This window comes from Ambystoma mexicanum, chromosome 6p, assembly GCF_040938575.1.
Source record: "Ambystoma mexicanum isolate Mex_15411 chromosome 6p, UKY_AmexF1_1, whole genome shotgun sequence".
Classification (NCBI taxonomy): domain Eukaryota; kingdom Metazoa; phylum Chordata; class Amphibia; order Caudata; family Ambystomatidae; genus Ambystoma; species Ambystoma mexicanum.
In genome coordinates, this window is record NC_090935.1 from 71,323,876 (window position 1) to 71,344,119 (window position 20,244).

At 42.6% G+C, this 20,244-nt stretch overlaps 1 protein-coding gene across 1 annotated transcript in view; it reads left to right on the top strand.

Moving 5' to 3' along the window:
* The window catches only part of LOC138510876 (long-chain-fatty-acid--CoA ligase ACSBG2-like), a 366,119-nt gene that overhangs the window by 113,405 nt on the left and 232,470 nt on the right, over positions 1-20,244 (top strand). Inside the window, exon 6 of the mRNA XM_069626532.1 lies at positions 6,715-6,864. Coding sequence (XP_069482633.1) covers positions 6,715-6,864 — 150 coding nt within the window. The remainder of the gene's footprint in view (positions 1-6,714; positions 6,865-20,244) is intronic.

The window sequence follows — 20,244 nt, forward strand, 5'->3', positions numbered from 1 at the left end:
CATTCATGCAGGTCTGTAATGCTGAAAAAGGAGGGGTTATCTCCACGCAGATGGCACTCCAGTGCAACATGCGTGTTTATTGAACAGGCTTATTAAGGCACTATAACTCCCAGTAGCCATAGCAGTCATCAAATTCGCAGCACATACTAAACAAACAGACTTTATCTTGCGCAGAATTGAAGCCACAGATTTGGAAGCCAAAAGGGTTGCATATTCTTCAGAAATGTCATGTTTTGATACTGAAAATGTCAAGGAAATATTAAATAGAAGCATGCTAATACGAGAAAGGTTTAATATGCTGTCAATTACGCAACTAACAGAGATTCAGGGTAGAGCCCCACAAGAAGAGCAGGAGCTATGGAAATGTAGGGGGTGTTCTTTATCCCCCACAGCATCATTACGGAGACAGGACAGCACTGGAAAGCCAGTGATGCCAGTGATGCCAGCAGCATTGTTGAAAATCACACTCAAGCATATAACCAGAGAACGTCTTGCTGCCACCATTGTAGAAGACTGGTTTGCTCCCAATCTATTGGAACACCTTGCACAGTTCATTGTGCAACGATTGCATCGTTCAGGTTTACTGATGAGAATACACTGAGAACGAATGGGGGAGTAATACCTCATCCAAATGGTCTGTTTCAACATTTGCATATCGATTACATTGATATGCTGCAGACATATAATGGTTACAGGTATCTGTTTGTGGTTATCTGTCCCTTTCCTAGGTGGAACGAAGACAGTCCCTGTACACATCCTGATGCCACATGCACAGCAAAGTTTTTGGTGCTTAAAGTATTTCCGAGATGGGATGTGTGCAAAGTACTGAGGTCCATTAATGGGCCACATTTGGTCAATGAGCTATTTGAACAAATATGACTTCTATTGAGGGTAAAACATACATTTTCGCCTGCAAATGGGTTATGTGAGAGACTCAACGGCCTCCTAAAAGAGAGGATAGCCAAGATCAGTGTGACTTTGAAAAAGGAATGGCTATACTGCCTACCCTAGCCTTACATGCCCTTCGAAATCAGCCAGGCTCAGTCCATCATCTTACAGCTCACGAGTTAGTGACAGGGCATCACATGAGGACACCTCTTACGCCCTCATCTAGAGTCAGGAGTGATGCCCAAATATAGCACTGACTCTAAGGGATGACATGCACGACTATTTGACATCTATCACTACCAGTGTTTCTTTCATTGCAGATCAAGTCAAGAATCTGGAGAGGGGTCAAGGAACACGGAAGAGGATGGCCAAGTAACCAATATGAGTAAATTATTGCCACTCCCAAAGTTATATGTTGGAGACCGAATCCTTGTAAAGAATTTCACCCGTAGATGGCATGAACCAAGATTTAGTGGTCCTTTCTGCGCAGATGAAGTCTCCTTTACTGCAGTTAGGGTATTTAGAAGAAGAACTTGGTTACATTTAGGAGACATAAACATCTAGAAAGGCAAGACCCCCATCCAGCACCTGTTGACCAAGAAGCAAGACAAGAAGAAAAATGTCCACGTGTGCAGACTCGATTGATGACCTAGAAGAAGAGTGATAATACCTGTTGACATGACACACATCGGTTTATAGTTGCTATTTTTGCGTTTATTCTTCAGTCAGACCCTGCTCTTGTTAGGAGAGATGTTAATATTCACCCCTTTCATTATGACCCAATCATTTTTCCTGTTATAAGAAGACTCTTGATTTGATTACGATAATTGGAGCAGATTGTGCAAATACGAATGTAAATTTAACATATGTATTAAAATGACCTGTGTAGAGGATAATGCGGTTATAGATAGAGTTCAATGAGTATTGGTATGGCACACCAAATGTTTATCTAGACTTCTATGCCTAATATATATATATATATATATATATATATATATATATATATATATATATATATATATATATATGTATATATATATATATATATATATATATATATATATATATATATATATATATATATATATATATATATATATGCCTATGGTTTTTTTTCTTTCTGTACCTTACATTTCAAAGTCTTTATTATCCTAATGGTCCAAATGAAAAAGCAAACCCTGTGATCTTTCCTACTATGAGTAGAAATTATGATAATTTCTTTGGCCTCTTTGGGCATGTCAGGCGACATAAGAGGGATGTAGAAGAAGATAACCAGGGATTAAATACCTATCTTGATAATTCAGCTCACCTCGGGGATCATATGTGGTACCAACACATGATGTAGAGGAGAAAGCATCTGATGAGAATTTCTACATCTGCTCTCTCATCCCGTATGCCATGACTACAATAAGAACCTTCATTCCAAAAGAGATCTTGGCGCATGATGCAAAGTAACCAAGTCATCCAGCAGCATGTACTACTAGAGGACAGTTTAAAGGAAACTGGGCAACGTTGCGATGGAGATCAAGACAGTTATTTCCATACCAGGATTATTATATGGAGACAACACAAATGGAAAAGGAGCCGGGATGGACAGACAAGATGCTTGTGTATCCTGCTGCAGGACAAGACAAGGTGATTGTTGAAGAAATGAAGGGGATTAACTGCTCTGACATGATGGAAAAGACTGGAATGCCTGGATCCTGGCAATGTCCACAGCTGCTAATCTATGGATGAGTGAGTATGACCAAAGGATGGGAAGATGGAATGATGTCCTGTGGAGCTCATCTGCTGTGGAAGGAAGAAGTGAAAGAGGTACAGAAGGTGAATGATGAGTGTCTAAAGTCATGGGCCAAGTACTCTAAACTGCTGATATGGGTGGAAGATGAAGCGGGCCCAGTAGCTGTAGTCCCATTGGTTAATGCAACACTGTGCTTTCAAAGCAAGGGAACAAATCTAGTTGGACATAGTAAAGGGTGCAAGAACATAATTGATGTTCTAGGAATGATGAGAGGGACGGCTGTCTTAATGGATCGATATGAGGCATATATGAACTGCTAGGAAAAGGGGTGGAATGTGTTCCTTGGTATATATCCATGTTTCAGCATTAGTAATTCCACAGAGTGACCTGAAGATTGAAGGATTTCCAAAAGTGGATGAGCAAATGAGAAAAAGAGGGTCAACTCTGGCAGATGAAGAGAGGGAATTATTTCTCACAAAAATCACTAATGGCTTATGAACACATTTCTGATGAGCACAAACTGTTCAGCAGGACTGCAGTGATGGTCACATCTATGTTCATGCCTGTGATTTAAACAGCAGTGAATGCCAAATGGCTACAGATCACCAATGGGAGCTGCTACAAACAAATGATGCCACCATAAAATGATTTAACGCCATAAAAGAAGAGCTGAGGGCCATAAGGTTGATGACCCTCGTGGATAGATATGTCCTCGACATGGTTACAGCAATGGAAGGAGGTGTTTGCGCTAAGATTGGGCCATCATGTTGTACATTCATACCATCTCATGACGGCGAGAACAGGACTTTGACAGAGGCCATATCAATGTTGACAGATCTACATGTAAAAATGGTATATGATACAGAGACCATTGGAGATTACAGTGGTTCTCACTCCTGTTTTCATGGATTTCTCATTGGATGGAAAACGTATTCAAGTTCCTTGGAGCAATTTTGGTGATAATATTTGGATTCTGTATGATAAGGATACTAATTGGACAATTCCAGAAAATGGCAAATAAAATAGTGGGAATGAAGATCATGATTGACACAAAGGATGAACCAGAAAATAATGTACTGACCGATCGTGCCATCACAGACTACATAAAAGCAAGTATTGTGACACCTGAAGGAACACAATTCTGGTATTAAAAGGATCATAAGAAGTACGTGAGACGTTGGGTCTTATGTACCTCAAATGGGGAATGCAATTACATGAGTGTGGATGAACACATTAAAAAAGCGGGCACCCTGAGGGGGGGTTATGAAGATATGGATACCCAAGAAACCCTTCTTCAAGAGAAAATACAAAGAATCAGGAAAACTTGAGGAGGTGGTCGAGGACTCTATCATAGGGGGGAATGTAGAGGAGCAGATGTGTACATCCACAGGAGATCTCGCCCCCCTCACTCCTTTGTATTTGGTGACACACGACTGTGCCTTGCCTGACACCAGCTATCGTGCCAATAATGCAACGAGTATTTGGAAGGAGATATCCATTGAGACAACCCTATCAAAAGTACCCTCGAGTTAATGACAAACTACAGGAGGAACTCCCTGAAGGAATATGAGAAAGAGCTAAGAAAATTAACTGATGACACCATAAGAAAGTGTGCACGACATCCCAAGATACTCAGTGATGACAATGTATGGATCCTAGTGGACAAATGACAAAGTAAAGAAGCAAGTGAAGGATCAAAGTGGAAAAAAGAATATTACCCGTTAACAAAGTTCCATAAATGTACATACGCTGAAACGCGTAGATCAAGTCATCATATAGGCTAGCCATGAGTAGTGAATAGAATGCAGGCAAGGCCGCCATTGTACAGAAACTGGCCATTGGTAACATGAAATAAGTAAGCCAGAAACCATAAAGGGACGATGAAAAGCTGTGTCGCAGCAGAACAGCAGACTAGTGAAGTTGGGTGGCGAGGCTGTCTAGCCTGAAATAAATATCTTAGAAATCGAGGTCAGCTATCTAATCTGATGAAGAACGAGTGTGCGGAGTATGAATCCTCTCACGTTAAGATGCAAGAAAGAACACAAAGGATGCCAAGTTTTTATTCATTTAAGGCATTAAAAAAAAAAGCTGCATAATGGATCAAATCAAGGTCTCTTGTCACGCGAGCCAAGGATGGAAACAGAGTTCGAACTTGGAGTTCCAGACATGATATTCAGTTCCCTCACTCCCATGCATTGTCAAGACGAGAATACTCTGCAAGGCAAAGTACAAAGACAATTTCATGGCAGAAGGCATTAGTAATGAGAGATGCTGGGCTAATTGGGTGGTGAGGTAGCTTCATGTCCTATCTCCCTGCACCTGGGTCTTGGCTTACATGCTGCTAAATGAACCAAATGTTCCAGACATGGCACAAGCCTGCCAACCAATTATATTAGTTCACATAACAAATTACCTTATATCTTAGAAGACGAAACACAGTGTAACAATTATTTCTTAAATTACATGTTTGAAAAGGTAGGCATAAATTGGCCACCTGATAAATGACAGCCAATAACAATCCTAGATCCTATATAGGATGTATAGCTAGATGTTTCCCTTAACCAATCCCGACCCTTGATAGTTGTTTCACTATTGCCACATAGTATGGTGCCATTCTGACGCACTATGGACAATATGAAGTGTATTTTTTGTGGAAATCATTGAGAGACTGAGCGTCCGTCCGTTGATGTTTGTGGTAACCTCCCTGTTTTAGATAATTGTTATAATACAGTAACTTACCATCTTTTGAGTTTGTCCGGTTATTTGGACTCAGAATTATTCTAGTGTAATCCCATCAATTAACAAATGCACGCTCCTAAGGCAATAAGCTCAATTTCCTTCCAGAATGCCTTATCTCCTGGTCTCTTCCCCCATTTTGAATAGGTGGGTTAGGTGTGTCATCCAATCTCAATCAAGGCATTTGGATCTGGGGCCAAGAGTTAGGAGATTATTTTGTCATCTGACCTTGTCCAATGACGGGACTTTCATCAGGTCTATTTTAAACCTATTTTGCCCACTTCATGGTCTGATGTCATGCATAGCAGGAAACCTATGTGTCACGAAACAGAATTTAGAGAGTTGGGATTCTATTAATTGCACGGAGGTGAAAATGACCCCACCCTCTGATACCACCTTCATTTTATATGTGTCTGTTTACTGGCAGATGCATTCTACAATGGCTGTGCTTAGTCTACTCCTGTGTTTCTGGTATCACTTGCTGTATTTGATCATTCATGATATGATAGGATATGATATATGATTGGCCATTTATAATGCGCTTAATACTGAATTGTCTAAGCGCAGAACCAGGGATCGAACCTGTGTTGCTCTGTGTTGTCTTGCTTCCAAGGCGAGCGCATTGCCCCTGAGCTATCCTCCCGAGACTTTCATGTCAGCTTGTCTCTTATTTCTGCATAGCAGTGGAGGCGGTATTTTGGACGTATTTGTATCGGAAAAGAGGAAGCACTGGGATATACTGGGACAACCTCATGTATTAGAGGATGGATGCAGATTATGTCCTCTGTAGTTTTTTGTTTAAAATCTTGCTAAGTAGAATGAATACAGAATAGTCAATGCATAATAGGAATCCTCTGTGCCATGCATTGTCACCCCCTGTGGTCAATATCTGAGGCATTTACAGAGACTCTCCATTGGCCTGATTATGTGTTTGAAGGTACTACACATGGTAACTCATGGACTGCTACTGCATGCAGTAATTAGCAGGTGACCGGATAAGTCGTATGAGTCCCATGAGTCCCATTTTTGATTCTATTAGGACACAATGGCGTCCGGTAATTTTTTATGTGGTACTGCTTTTGGGTGGTGGTAAAATCCGCCAGACAAAAGCACCCGTAAAAACGAGTTTTAAAAGTGAACTCACAATTGATCAGAGTGGTTAAGCACGCAGTGACAGCTACTCCTGGTTGTTTTACCACGACTGTCAAACTAGTGAGCAGGCCCTAAGTATGCGCTGGCTGTCAGAGAATGCATGCATTATGGGCATCAGCGCTGCAGTGGCTGGCTTTGTGGGCAGTGCTTGCCTTGTGTATTTCCTTTCTGATGCATCCCATTATGTTTGTTAACAGTGGAAGGAATTCATGCAGCTGGGATCTGACATTCCTGATTCTAATCTTGATGACATCACGAATACCCTGAAGAGTAATCAGTGCTGCACTGTCATATACACCTCAGGGACCACTGGGCCACCCAAGGGGGTGATGCTGAGTCATGATAATGTGAGTATCACATCTGAACATTATGCGCTTATTGAATTATTTGAAAGCACTCTCGTAGACTGTGCACTCACACTCCATGATCTAAATATACTTAAGAAAAGATGCTATGTGTCCCTGGTATTTTTCCCATTGGCTCTAAAATCACTTAACTTCATTCATGGTAGTGTAGCCATCATAATTGTGGTGGCTTCACTGCCTTTAATTTATGTGTTCCCAATGTGTTTGCCAGGCACTCGGGTAGTTCATTTAGGACCCCATTTCTTTTTCTTGATAGTTAATCCTTTTTGACTGTGTTGTGATTTGAATGCAGAACCGTTTTTACTTAAGTAAGGGAAACCTTGAATGCTGTTTTACCTTGGAAGCCAGTTCATTTGGTACACCATTTTATTTTATTTGTTAGGGAGACCTTTGGTGTTTTAGATGCACAACCTTCATTGTTATCCTTTCTTAGAGGAAAATCAAAACTTGTTTAGAAAACCTAGATTGTGTTGGGGAAAAAGGCAGGGATGCAGAGGGAGGAATCCGATGTGGTGATGTCAGTGCAGAAGGAGTAGAGCAACCTGGATCCAGTAGACGTGGATCTCTTAGAGGGTGGTGAACAGGGAATGAGCATTCTCGGGGAGATGTTCCTGCTGCAGAAGTAGTTGGTCGGATTGGTGGTGATGAGTATGCTGCTGGGGTTCATGGGGATGATGGTGGGAATGGTGGTTGTACTGACACAGCCGCCTTGGAGGAGCCTTAGCCGATGGAACTGTGAGTACTGTAGGGGTTAGGAGGAAAGTCAGTGCAACAAGTGTGAGGAGGATTCATAAAAAAACAATTTGGTTTCAATTAGGGCCTCCAAGATCTCTACTCCCAATCACTGGATACTACAACCATCTTGAACCACATGCTCTGTACCATACCATATCATACCATACCATATCATACCATATCATACCATATCATACCAGTGATTATGGGACTACAGCTGGCACCACTTAGAAGGGCACAGGGCAATGGCAACACTGATGTCACAAGTGCAGACTTGTCCCAGCTCTGAGCGGGTACTGCCCACACAGTGATGCATTGGTACCTACCCAAAGAATGGCCAAGTTAATCCTAGGTGCTATTCCAGGGAGTTTTGGAGACAGTGTCAAGGACCGAGAGGACAGTGCGGTAGACAACATTGCGCAGCAGATCTGGACATTGTGCCTACTGTGCTGGCACATGTTCAGCCGGGAATAATTGATACAAGATCCGGTAATAGCCGGGCAGAGCATCATTTTGAGAAGCACCAGCCCAGTTACATTTAAACATATTGGGCCTTTTTCTGTGATTAGGGGCCACAGGAGGCCTTTATGCATAATTTGTATTTGTTTCTCGAGGGGGTTTATGTATGGTGGCTTTATTTTCATCTTCAGGCCCATAAAACAAATGACACAAAAGTAGCAATGGTTCAACATTTGAAAAAGAAATCAAAACACCTAAAATTGAAATACCCAAACATATGACATTGAAATGTGTTTAATTTAACATCATGGTTTGTTTGTTGAAGAATAAACATTCAATTGAGCACAGACATTTGAAAAGTAGATGACCTACTAGAATTGAAACCATATGACACTCACTAGCTTCTTTTCTATAGTAGATGTGTCATTCAATTGTCTAGGGAGAACACCTGCAATTGGTGCAGCTACATTTCCTAACACAACTAACTCTAATATTTCAGGATGCTTGAGAGTCTACCCTTTGGCACCAGCGTAGTATGCCTTGCTGAGATTTGATGACGCTGTTTCACATCGGGTCCCACCACCTGATTGTACTCCGCTTAGACTTGGGAGTGGGTCAATGAGCAACTCCTCTATTTGGGCTCATGTCTCCTCAGAGAGACATAGCAATTCAGGATGTGCCCCAACCTCTGTGAGTTAGGAGAAATGTACAAACTGAATGTGTGCACTCACTCCTGCAGGGCAGAAAGAACAAAATAAGTCAGTCTGTGTTCCCACCCTTGAGAGACAAGACAATAGAATACAGTGAAATACTGCCCTGATCCCCATGAGACAGGAGAGACATAACAATTCAGGATGTGCCCCAGCACCCGTGAGTTAGCAGAAATGTACAAACTGAATGTGTGCACTCACTCCTGCAGGGCAGAAAGAACATAATAGGTCAGTCCGTGCCCCCATCCATTAGAAACAAGACAGAACAAACAAGTGAATGACTTCCCCCATCCCCATTAGATGGGAGAGACATAACAATGCAAGATGTTCCCCGGCCCCTGTAAGTTAGGAGCGATGTGAAAATTGAATGTGTACACTCACTACTGTAGGACAGAAAGAACATACTAGGTCAGTCTGTGTTCCCACCCTTGAGAGACAAGACAACAGAATACTGTGAAAGACTGCCCTGATCCCCATGAGATAGGAGAGACATAACAATTCAAGATGTGCCCCAGCACCCGTGAGGTAGGAGAAATGTACAAACTGAATGTGTGCACTCACTACTGTAGGACAGAAAGGACAAAATAAGTCAGTCTGTGCCCCTACCTGTTAGAGACAAAACAGATGAAACAAGTGAATGACTGCCCCCATCCCCATTAGATGGGAGAGACATAACAATGCAAGATGTGCCCCGGCCCCTGTAAGTTAGGAGCGATGTCAACATTGAATGTGTACACTCACTATTGTAGGATAGAAAGGACAACATAAGTCAGTCCATGCCCCCACCCATTATAGACAAGACAGAAGAAACAAGTGAATAACTGCCCTGATCCCCATGAGATAGAAGAGATGTACAAATTCAAGATATGCCCTTACCCCTGCAGAATAGGAGAGATGTAAAAATTGAGACTCTGAGACAAGCGAGATGAAATAATGTTGTGTGGGCCCTCATGCCTGTAAACAGAGAGATGTAAAAATCGACTGTGCTCCATGGCCCCAACATGCTGGACAGTAAACATGCAGTGCCTGCACTCATCCGTGTGATACAGGAAAGACATACAAATGGTGTGTGTTTGTCTTCATCCCTGCGAGACAGAAAGAACATAGAAATTCAGGCTGTTTGATCAGGTACTAACTCATTTCTCCAAGTATTCTCACACCCTGGATCGCTATTCTTGGTGTCCTTTCACGGCGTTTGATTATGTGACCATCATTTCAATTAATCTGCCCTCTGGTCCTTTTATACTCTTTTCCCGCTAATCCACTTGACCCTCTCATAGTCTGGCAGTCATCTTCGATTCCCTTCGACCTTCTACAGTTTTAGGCACTAACCCCAGATGCTTCTTTGGCCACTCAAAAAATTCCAAGCTCAAAATCCTGGTCCCATCACACTTCAATCTATTTTAGCTGTAAATAGTATCTCCCATGTTGTTGTAGCTGTCCCTCTGCCAATCAATTCCTTCCTCCTTGCCTGTAGCATCTAATCTCCTGATATATGATCCATGTGTGCATGTTTTTATTTAGATCAGTGTGTTAAAAACTACCACATCTTTTTATAATGGGTTTGCCACTGAAGAGCCTTTTTCCACTTTGTGTGTAACTTTGTGATTTAAATCTCATTGTGCTAAGTTGCACAATGTGCTCCCGTATTATGTTCACACAATCTTCATTATTCTGCTACATTTCTGCAAATCTAAAATGTATCACACTAGACACACAATGACACTAAAGTAACCTTTAACAACCCTTAATTACCAATTCTAGATACATACAAAACTACAACGTTTTAATAATATTGCATCCAATCTTGTCTTATATTAACATTAACATGGTGCACGCAACGTGAACCTCTACTTTCTATTGAGATAAAATCCATCTACCCCAACATTCCCCCTTTACAACATTCATTAACTAATACATTCGCTAAACCAAAATTTGATACTCCAATGAATTCCCAATTTACATTTTGAGTACCCACATGACATGAAATGATGGTGGCCCTAGTCTTGGACAGGTTTGCATAAATGATATGAGCAGTTCTTGGCATGGTAAAGGAACAGTATATATAAAAAAAACTTGACAAATACAAAAAACACAGTACACAAATGATCATCGGCATAAGGATCTTCATTGCAAGGCTCGTCCATGACGAAATCCATTTGAACCAGGGGTCAATCAACAAATCGGATGTAATGCCAGCCTCACTTTCCATAGACTGTTCCAGTTTATGCATTGCAGTAATAGTCTGTGCAAGTGTCTTATTTTCACCACTGTACCCAGGTATGAAGATGCAGCATGAACTACTCATTTTGCGAACATACCTGCCCTCCAAAGCAGTGAGGAGGTCGAGGATGTAGCTATTCTGTAATGTCATAAGCCTCAAAGTACACATTTCTTCCCTGATGACACTCAATGCTAACTCTGAAGAGTTTACCAACAAAAGCAGTTTGATTGGGGTAATCTGAAGCCATTTTGTATTTTCTATGGCTTGAACACCCAGTACCAGGAATGAGGCAAGCACCATCTCAGCCTTGCTAAATAGTCTGTACTGCTCAAGAATCCTGTTAAGTGCTTCTGTAGATACTGCTGAAACATAATTTGAGCATTTGACCCTACTAGGAGGTTCCACCTTCATAGGCTCAGAAAACTCTGATCTACTGTTCTCATACAGAAACCCAAAGGATGCAAGGGTCACAGGGGGCATGTTAGGCACAGATACAGGATTTGATACCACACTTCCAAATGTCATGAGCTTTTATGCAACCACATAGAAGGGCACATGCAGTTTAGTCAAACTGCACACTCCCGACCAGGCTGGAAGCAATTGCAGACAGGAATTTGCTCCACAAGTCCATGCTGTGTCCAACAATGCAGATGTTCCTCTAGGTAGGTCAGCAAGGCATATTATGTGACTGTAGTTTCCATTAGTGCCCACAGGCACAGTGTGATCACCCTTGAAGCAAAGAGAAACCTGTAAAAGTAGCTGATTGTTAACAGGTTTCTTTGGATCCTTGAGCCATGTCAGACAATGTATATGAAGGTTCCAGATACTTCCACCATCTTCATTAGTCTGTTCTTCCATTTCATCAGTATAGCCCCTTATTCCACCAGCTCTACAACTCTTCACCCCTTCCTCCCATCGGTTATCTATGACAAAAGAACCTTCGAGATTCAGTTGTACCCTTCTAGTACAATGTGCATTATTTTCCTGCTCCTTAACATCTTTTTTTTTATACATTCATCTTTGACAGGAATTGCTGAAGCTGTAACAGACTGCCTTTGAAGCTGCCCTCTAACCTGACACAAGGCTAGGTGTACTAAGCGTAATGCAACTCTAGATTCTCTTTCAACTGGAATAAATAACTTAGGTATGCCAGACATGTGGGTTATGAGTAAACACATATAACAAGATTCTCCAGATGTCTCTCTCCCCACCACCTTCATGTGCCCATACCAAACATTCTGGACTGCAAACACATGAACGTTTAAAATCTTATCAAAATTGTATTCATCATATTATTTCGCATATTCTGTTTCCAGGTCTCTTGGTGACTGTAACAATACTTCATTATCCTGTATACCCCTAGACAACTCATGAATATTTACATTTGCTCTTCCTCATCCGTTAGAAAAGAAGACTATAGAAACAAGAAAACCTACACAACAAAACATTCTAGTATTCGTTTTATACTCAATATTTCTCTTAACATTTATGAGGGGTGTGAAAGGAAACTTCTTAGGCCATGCTTAACTTACATTTGTATCCTTCTCCTATGTGAGTGTAGGGATTCTGGTGCCTCATCTCACATTGCTTTGGTGGAGCCAACCCTGATGTCCCTCCACTTTAACCGCCGCCGGAGTGACAAAAATCGCCTTGGAGGGGTCGTGAAATCTCCTCTCACTTTATCATTGCACTAAAGTCGTTATGAAGATGCAATCCCCTGAGGGCCAATTGCTGAGGCTTCAACTCTTCAGATCTATTGGCACTGTTATTCATTGAAGTCGACTGTTGATAAACAAACTCAATCTGTGAAGATATAATTCTGACAGCTTTGGTTAAGGCCCTAATGTACTCCCTAAACTCAATGGCCAACAGATTTTTGGGCATCTACTGCAGTATGTACAGGGGTAAGTGGTGTGCTTATCCTACGCCCTGTGACTATTTTATCTAAAGAAAAGGCATTTATCCTTTCCCTACTGGTTCCCCAAATGGAACAATGCTACTGGTAGGCAATACAGCCATATCTTCCCCAATTCACTGCATAATTAAGAAATCTTCATCTTTAATAAATCATTTAAACTTTCCATAATCCCATTGAATTGAGGGAGGTACACTGAGCTCAGTAATCTCTGCAAACTGTGCGTTAAAGAAATGGGTTCAATTATCAGCCTTCAAAACTTACTGATTCCAATTCCCCATCTTGGAAATACCTCCCTCACCAAAAAATTGACTGCTGACTTGTCATCAGGGTGTACACATGGACCAGCCTCAAGCTATCGGGAAAATGGCCAAACAATGACAATAAGGTATCGAAAAGTACTGCACCTCTGTATCATGTCCACAAAATTGATATACAACTCCCAGAAAGGTCCTGAAGCTCGGGGTATGATTCCTCTCATTGCTTTCATCATGTTTACAGGATTGAACTCTCTACGCGCAATGCAATTCCCTATACATGTTCTTATCTGCTCTTGTAATTTTGGTATACACCAACTTTCCTGGAGCTCTGCTGCTATTTATTGTTGAGCAGTGAGCGCTGGGTAACATAATTGCTCTAGATCCACAAAACGTAACCCTACAGATTTCACTACCTTCCCCATGAGCTCCTGTCTCCACGACAAATCTGTGGGTGATAGAGCGTATACCCTCTTCACCCAGAGCTTTTTATCCTCCTTCTGAGGGTTCCATGTGTTAATATCCCCGCAAATATATCACCATACAAGAATATTGTCATATTTTTGCTGTAATATTAAGCCATGGAACCTGTGGCGGACACCCCCACAACCCCCATAATTGCTTTAATGGAGCTGGAGATACTCCTGAAACCCCTGGTCCCAATAACCCCATAAATTATTCCCACTAATAATATCGCCTATGGCCTTACCCCACGACCATATATATGACAATTACATTGGTGGGGATAATATTACCTGATACCTTTCTGAGCTTTCTCTTGCCACTCAACAATTTGAAGCAAAGGGACTGCAGTATATGGAACTGGCAACTGTACCTGCTGGGACATCAATTCTTTGTTCTGGGAATCTGGAAACTGTAAATGTGCAGCCTTTTTTTCCTGCCTGGTCGGCAGCAATATTTCCAAGCGCTATTTTGTCAGTACTATTAGTGTGGGCAGCACATTTAACCATCCTACTTCTGTTGTTAAGGTTAATGCATCAATTAGTTGGGATAGTAACACATTATGCTGAACAGGGGTATCATCTGATCTCTTAAAACCCCTTCTATGCCCTCTTGATAACTCATAGTGTACAGTGGAGGTTACGTACACTGAGGCAGAATGAATAGTGACTGCCTTCACCTCGCTCATCTCCAATGCCTTGTTGAGTGCTAATAGTTCCACTCCTTGCACAGAATAATAGGAATGCAACCTTTTCTTCATCCTGACCTGGTACTCCTCATCCACAACTGCTGAACCTTTTCCTCAGTGTTCTGACCAATTGTCGATGAACCTTCTTCTAAGGTGCACAGTCATGGACAATGTTGTCAGGTTTTACCGGTTCAGCTACAAAAGTTGCAGAGTTGACTATGCAGCACCGTACAGGATGTATGGATGCATTTGACAAAATTATCTAATGGACCGAAGCCCTTTTGTGTTGAGCGTTGACTTGAATTGCAAAAAACGCATGCTCCACAAATAGTGTCACCGGACAGCCAATAGTAATGGTCGAGGACTTTTGTGTTGCAAAAGCCTCAGTCACTAAAGCCTGTTCTCAATGGAAATGTCCCCGAATTACTGGATCTAGAATCCCGCTGTAATAAGTCAAGGGCTTATGTCACAATGATGTCATTACCCATTTTGATGTCAGAAAGAAAATAATGGCTTCTTGTAATCTGGGGTCGCCAAGATCACAGCATTGCTGATCACATCTTGAGTTCCTGAAAACAAGCCCCTATTTCATCTGACAATGCAATCACATTTTCATCTTCTGTGCTTCCTTGAGTCCTAGCAGGAGGGGCCTTGTGTAACTGGAGTAGTCAAAGATCCATGATCTACAATAGTTCCAGAGTCGCAGGAACTGCTGTATTTGTTACACTGTGGCCAGTTGAGGAGTGTTTTAAACTGCTACTGCTCTCTCAGACATTACTTTCCTTCCTGCTGGTGATATTACTTGCCCCAAATATACTATCTCTATCTGGCAGTACTGCCATTTCTCCTTGTCCACCTTATAGCCTTTTTCTGGAAGTAGGGTGAGGAGCGTTATTGAATTTCCTTGACACTGGTTCTCTGAAGTGCTGCAAACAAATAGATCATCCACAGACTGAATTACTGCCCTGGACATGTGTACAATTCCCAAATCCACCTGAACCACCCGATAAAAAATACTCTGAGATTCTATCTCCAAGGTGATCCATTATATTCATTTGATTCTAGTTTACCTTTGGAGTACCCTACAGCCTCCACAGATCTTCTGATTGTTCCCCAATTGAAGCTGCAAATAAACTTTTCATGTCCACAATAGCTGACATGACCCCATCAGTATTTTTTTCTAAAGCATACATCCACTTCCCTATTCCTGCATTGAGCAAAGGCAGTGCCTACAAGGCACACATTAGTTTTCAAATATTGATTAGCCGAGTTTGCTAATTAATTTGTTCTTGATTAGCAAACAACCCTATTTGATTAGCTGTTTTTATGTGCCACCAGAAGATACTTGTACCCAAGATATAAAATGAACAGCAATATGGCAGTTTTGTGTACTGCTGAAGTAAGACATTAGTGAAATAAGTCAAGCCTTGCAAATTCTTTAAAATTTCACTAGACCTGCAGGTTGAGTAACTTAGTTTACCCACTCCAACTTAGTTTACCCACTCCCCTGAAGAGACAAGCATTAGACCCATGGCAACGGATAACACATTTAAATGCACTTTCTGTAAAATGGTGCATGTCATCACAAACCCACCCTAGTTTGGCACACTGCTGCCACCCAGAGGCCAGCCATGCACAGTGAAACTTTGATTTGACATTTACTGCAAAGTAAAGTTTACATAAAAGTTTCCAACATCCTCTGCAAATGGTACTGGCCCTTCTTAAAATCTACTCCTCTAGCGAGTGGGCGAAAATACTTTGTGAGCCCTGGATGAGTGTCTGTTAAAAGGTTAGCTGCATGAATGAACACAAATAAATACATATGATAAAAAGGCTCTGAAAATAGTTTGGCCAGCTCTCTCTACTGCAGATGTGATATGATATGATATGATATTTTATTTGTATCGCGCTCGTACACAAATGTTTCAGAGCGCGACAAGTCAAGGGAGGGGAACAGGGGAGAGCAATCTTACTAGGCCCAGTGACATTGAGAACGTGCAAGTGCATGGGAAAGGGGAAAAGTGCAGGGAAGGGAGGAGAGGAGAGGATAACAGATAATTGCAGAGGATAAACAGATAAATACTAAATATTACGGCAGCAGAACCGGGTAAATCTAATAAGTGCATAAAAGAAGAAAATGGGTGGTGGGGGACTGTATGGGTACAGATACAGTCCCCAGTGCAAGGGGTGGCCGGGAGGCAATACAGATGGGTGGCGGGGGGAGCAGGTACCTGGGCCGAGGGGACAGAGTGTGGCAAGGTGCACAGTGCCAAGGGGGAGCAGATCAGCAGGGGAGAGGGGGAGCAAAGGCAGATGCAAAGAGGAAGGTTGTGAGGTGCTTCCAGAACCGGAGATGGTTCTCCTCAAGTTTTAAAGTAGCAGGGAGGGGTAGGCCACCAGGGGGCACATAGGTAATGGCTGCCTAGGAGCAGGTACCTGGGCCGAGGCTGGGACTTTAATGGGATTGAGCTCCCCAAAACTCCCCAGGCGGATTCACTGGGCTTGTCCATGTCGGTGACCCCCCCAGTGGCGCCCCCGCCCGAAAGAGCGGAGCTCGAGGCACTCGGGAGACTAGAGAACGGGCCGTGACGGAGGTGCCGCCTAGACAGAGCATCCGGCTCATCTGGGCGATCAGAGAGGAAAGAGGTCAGCCAGGCCAGAGCCTGATCAGTGACACTCAGCTTCCCACAGAGACGGTTGAGCAGGATGGTATGGTTGACTGCTGTGTCGAAGGCAGAAGAGAGATCTAGTAGGGTGAGGACAGAGGGAATGCTAGAGTCAAGGTTAGAGAGCAGATCTTCATGGATGTTCAGGAGAGCAGTTTCTGTGCTTCTGGCTGCTCTGAACCAGACTGGTGGTCATGGAGACAGCCAACAGAATCAGAATGAGAGTTAAGCTGAGAGATGGCCAGCTTTTCCGGGAGTTTTCCGAGAAAGGGAGTAATGGAGATTGGGCAATAGTTAGCCGGACAGGAAGGATCAGCTGTGGGTTTCTTTAGATGATGCACAAGGGAGTGTTTCAGAGGGGAGGGGAAGGATCCTGAAGCAAAGGAATGGTTGCAAAAATCGGCAAGGGCCGGAGCGATCGTTTCAATGTGGTCCTTGATGGTTTTAGAGGAACAGGGATGAACCTGTTTTGACGAGGCTTTCATAGATCAGACTTGTCTAGAGACCTCATCAGGGCAGAAGGGAGGAAAGGAAGAGACGGAGGGAGGGTGGGTGGTTAAAGGGGGGTCAGCAAGCGCAGACTGAGGGGGAATAGAAGGGGGAGGGGATGAGAGGGTGGACAAGATGTCCTGGGATTTTGAGATAAAGTGAGAGGCAAGGTCATTGCAGAGAGCTTGGGAGGTAAGAGGAGGGGTAGAGACTGTAGCAGGGTTGCAAGCTCCTTGCAGATTTTGAAGAGTTCAGCCGAGTTGTTAGATGCTGCAGAGACACGGGCTTGAATGTGGACTCTTTTCTTGGTGTGGACAGAGAGACAGTATTGCCTTTGGAGCAGGCAACAGGCCAGTTAGTCAGAGGGTGAACAAGAAGCTCTCCATTTCCTCTCAGCCGCCCTACACTTACGTTTCAAGCGGATCCTCTTGACAGGGGCAAGAGCACCAAGAGTATCAGAAATGGAAGGGTAGAGAAGGAGAGGGGGAGAGAAGGTAGCAGCGAAAGCCTCAACTGACACACGCTTCATAGGTCGGATGTCCAAGAAGGTAGGTGGCAGTGATGGGGTGAGCTTGGATTCGGGGGAAGATAGTGAGAGATGAGAGGAGAGAAGTAGTCAGAGGGATAGAGAGGGGGAGGCTAGAGGAGATCAGGACATCAAGTGTGTGTCCTGCAGAGTGCATCAGGCCACAAGGGAGGATAGAGAGGGAGAGGGAATCGCAAAGGTCACGAAAGAACAGAGATTAGGGACAGTGGGAATCGAGATGCAAATATATTATGCAATCATAGCAAAGTGAGCTCTGGAGGCCAGCTACAGTATACAGTTTTGCAGTGCATCAGTAGATGCACAGATTGTATGAAAGTATTCATCGCTACTTTAAGTAAATATCAAGTTAGCTTTGTGTATTCATTATGTAAAAGAATAAGCAGAGTAGATGCGTAGCAGGCAGAGAACTGCAAACTAGGCAGAGGATTGCAGTTTGTGGCCATCTCACTTTCAGGGTAGCAGGTATAAAGGGTTATATGGGTTCTTACCAATGGAAAATTCAGAGTGGTACATTTTATCATGACCAAAATACCAAAAAATACTGATTAATTTTTAAATAGGGGTGTCCCACCAAGCTACCCAATTTTCTATCTTGATAACACCACCCCAACCCATCCCGACTCCTTTTAACCCCTTACCACACTACCTTATATATATTTATTTAATATTTTTGGTATTTTTCGGTATTATAGTTTTCGGTGAAATATATCGCTCAGAATTATTTTATGTAAAATGACTGGGTACCGGTATAAACCAATATGGTAAGATGCCAAGGAGTATGGGATCAGCTCATGGGTTGAGCACCAGTTGCAAGCTGTATGTAACTAGCAGGCCACAGAACAAGGTTTGCCATCAAAGCTTTTGGCTCTGCGGTCATGCACATTTTCAAAAGTGTCCACTCTTCAATATGATGCATCTTCCCCAACAGAATGAAATCTAGTTCACACTGAGATTTAGATACACTTAACAAGCGAAAGTGGTTCCAATTCTATTGTATGTTGCTGAAACTAAACTGGTGATTAAGTCAAAACTTTGGGACTTGTATGAATCCAGATTTTAGAAATCAGTCTTAAAATTGCCAAACTGCACCCCCTTACCTATAATTAGATATGAACTTGGTCTTCTTTCGTTCCATGTACAACTGATATGGAAAATGTGCAGTTTCTTTCGGAAATGCCTATTAAGTCTTGCGAACAACAACATTCTGAGTGCTGTTGCACATTGTCTTGTAGTTTCTTCCCATTCTTTCCCTCGTACATGGAGAAACTGTGTTTTAAATGCCTATCTGATGCCTCTATAACCCTAGATGTCTTGTCAACAAATCCGAATTGTGCCAAGTTGAAACTGTATCAAAATGATTGGATCTGTACCAGGGCAAAATGTTGTACTTATAAGGATTTTGACACCCAAATGTTTGGTCATAACATTTTTTGAGTAATGTCAGACTATTTAGTAAAATTTCCATCACCTTATATAAGAAAGCAGTATTTGCCATTTAGGTTCAACTTATTACACACAACTGAAATCATGGCCAGCAGAGGTTTGATCGCTAATGAATCAAATCATTGTTGATTTTGTCAAAATAAGCAATGGCGAGAGACACTAAAGCATGTAATAGTGGTGTGTCCAGCTTTGCAGTTGATGAAGTTATTTTAGTAAGTTGTTACAGATATATACACCAATAAATGATGTTGAAATCTGGTATAAGATCTTCATGAGCAGAAAACTGGGAATAAGAGTTGCAATAGTACAATTTTTGGATACCGTTTTGTCAGTGGATGTTGGAAATCTTGGAACACTATCTTGAATGGTGGTTTGATACAAGACACTGGGCCTCATTACGAGTTTGGCAGTAGCCATGCCATTATTGGAGGCATGGCTGCTGCCAAAATCGGGTCCGGGGTCCCAGAATGGGGAATTACCGGGCCATTCCGAGTTCGGAGGGCCCGGTAATTCCTCCATCCAGGAACCCGGGCCCGGACCTTCCCCATTCCCATTTCAGCCCCCATAGGGCTGAATGAAAATGGGGGAGGGAGCAAACAACGGGCCGATTACGAGCGGTCCGTTGTTTGCTCCCTCTTCCCCTCGCAGGACCCGGTAAGCAACGCCTGGTTTGACCAGGCATTGCTTACCGGGTCCCATGAGGGGAGCTTGTAATGAGGCGGAACCGGTTTAACAGGTCCGCCTCCTTTAGCGGATCCCGTTAACCC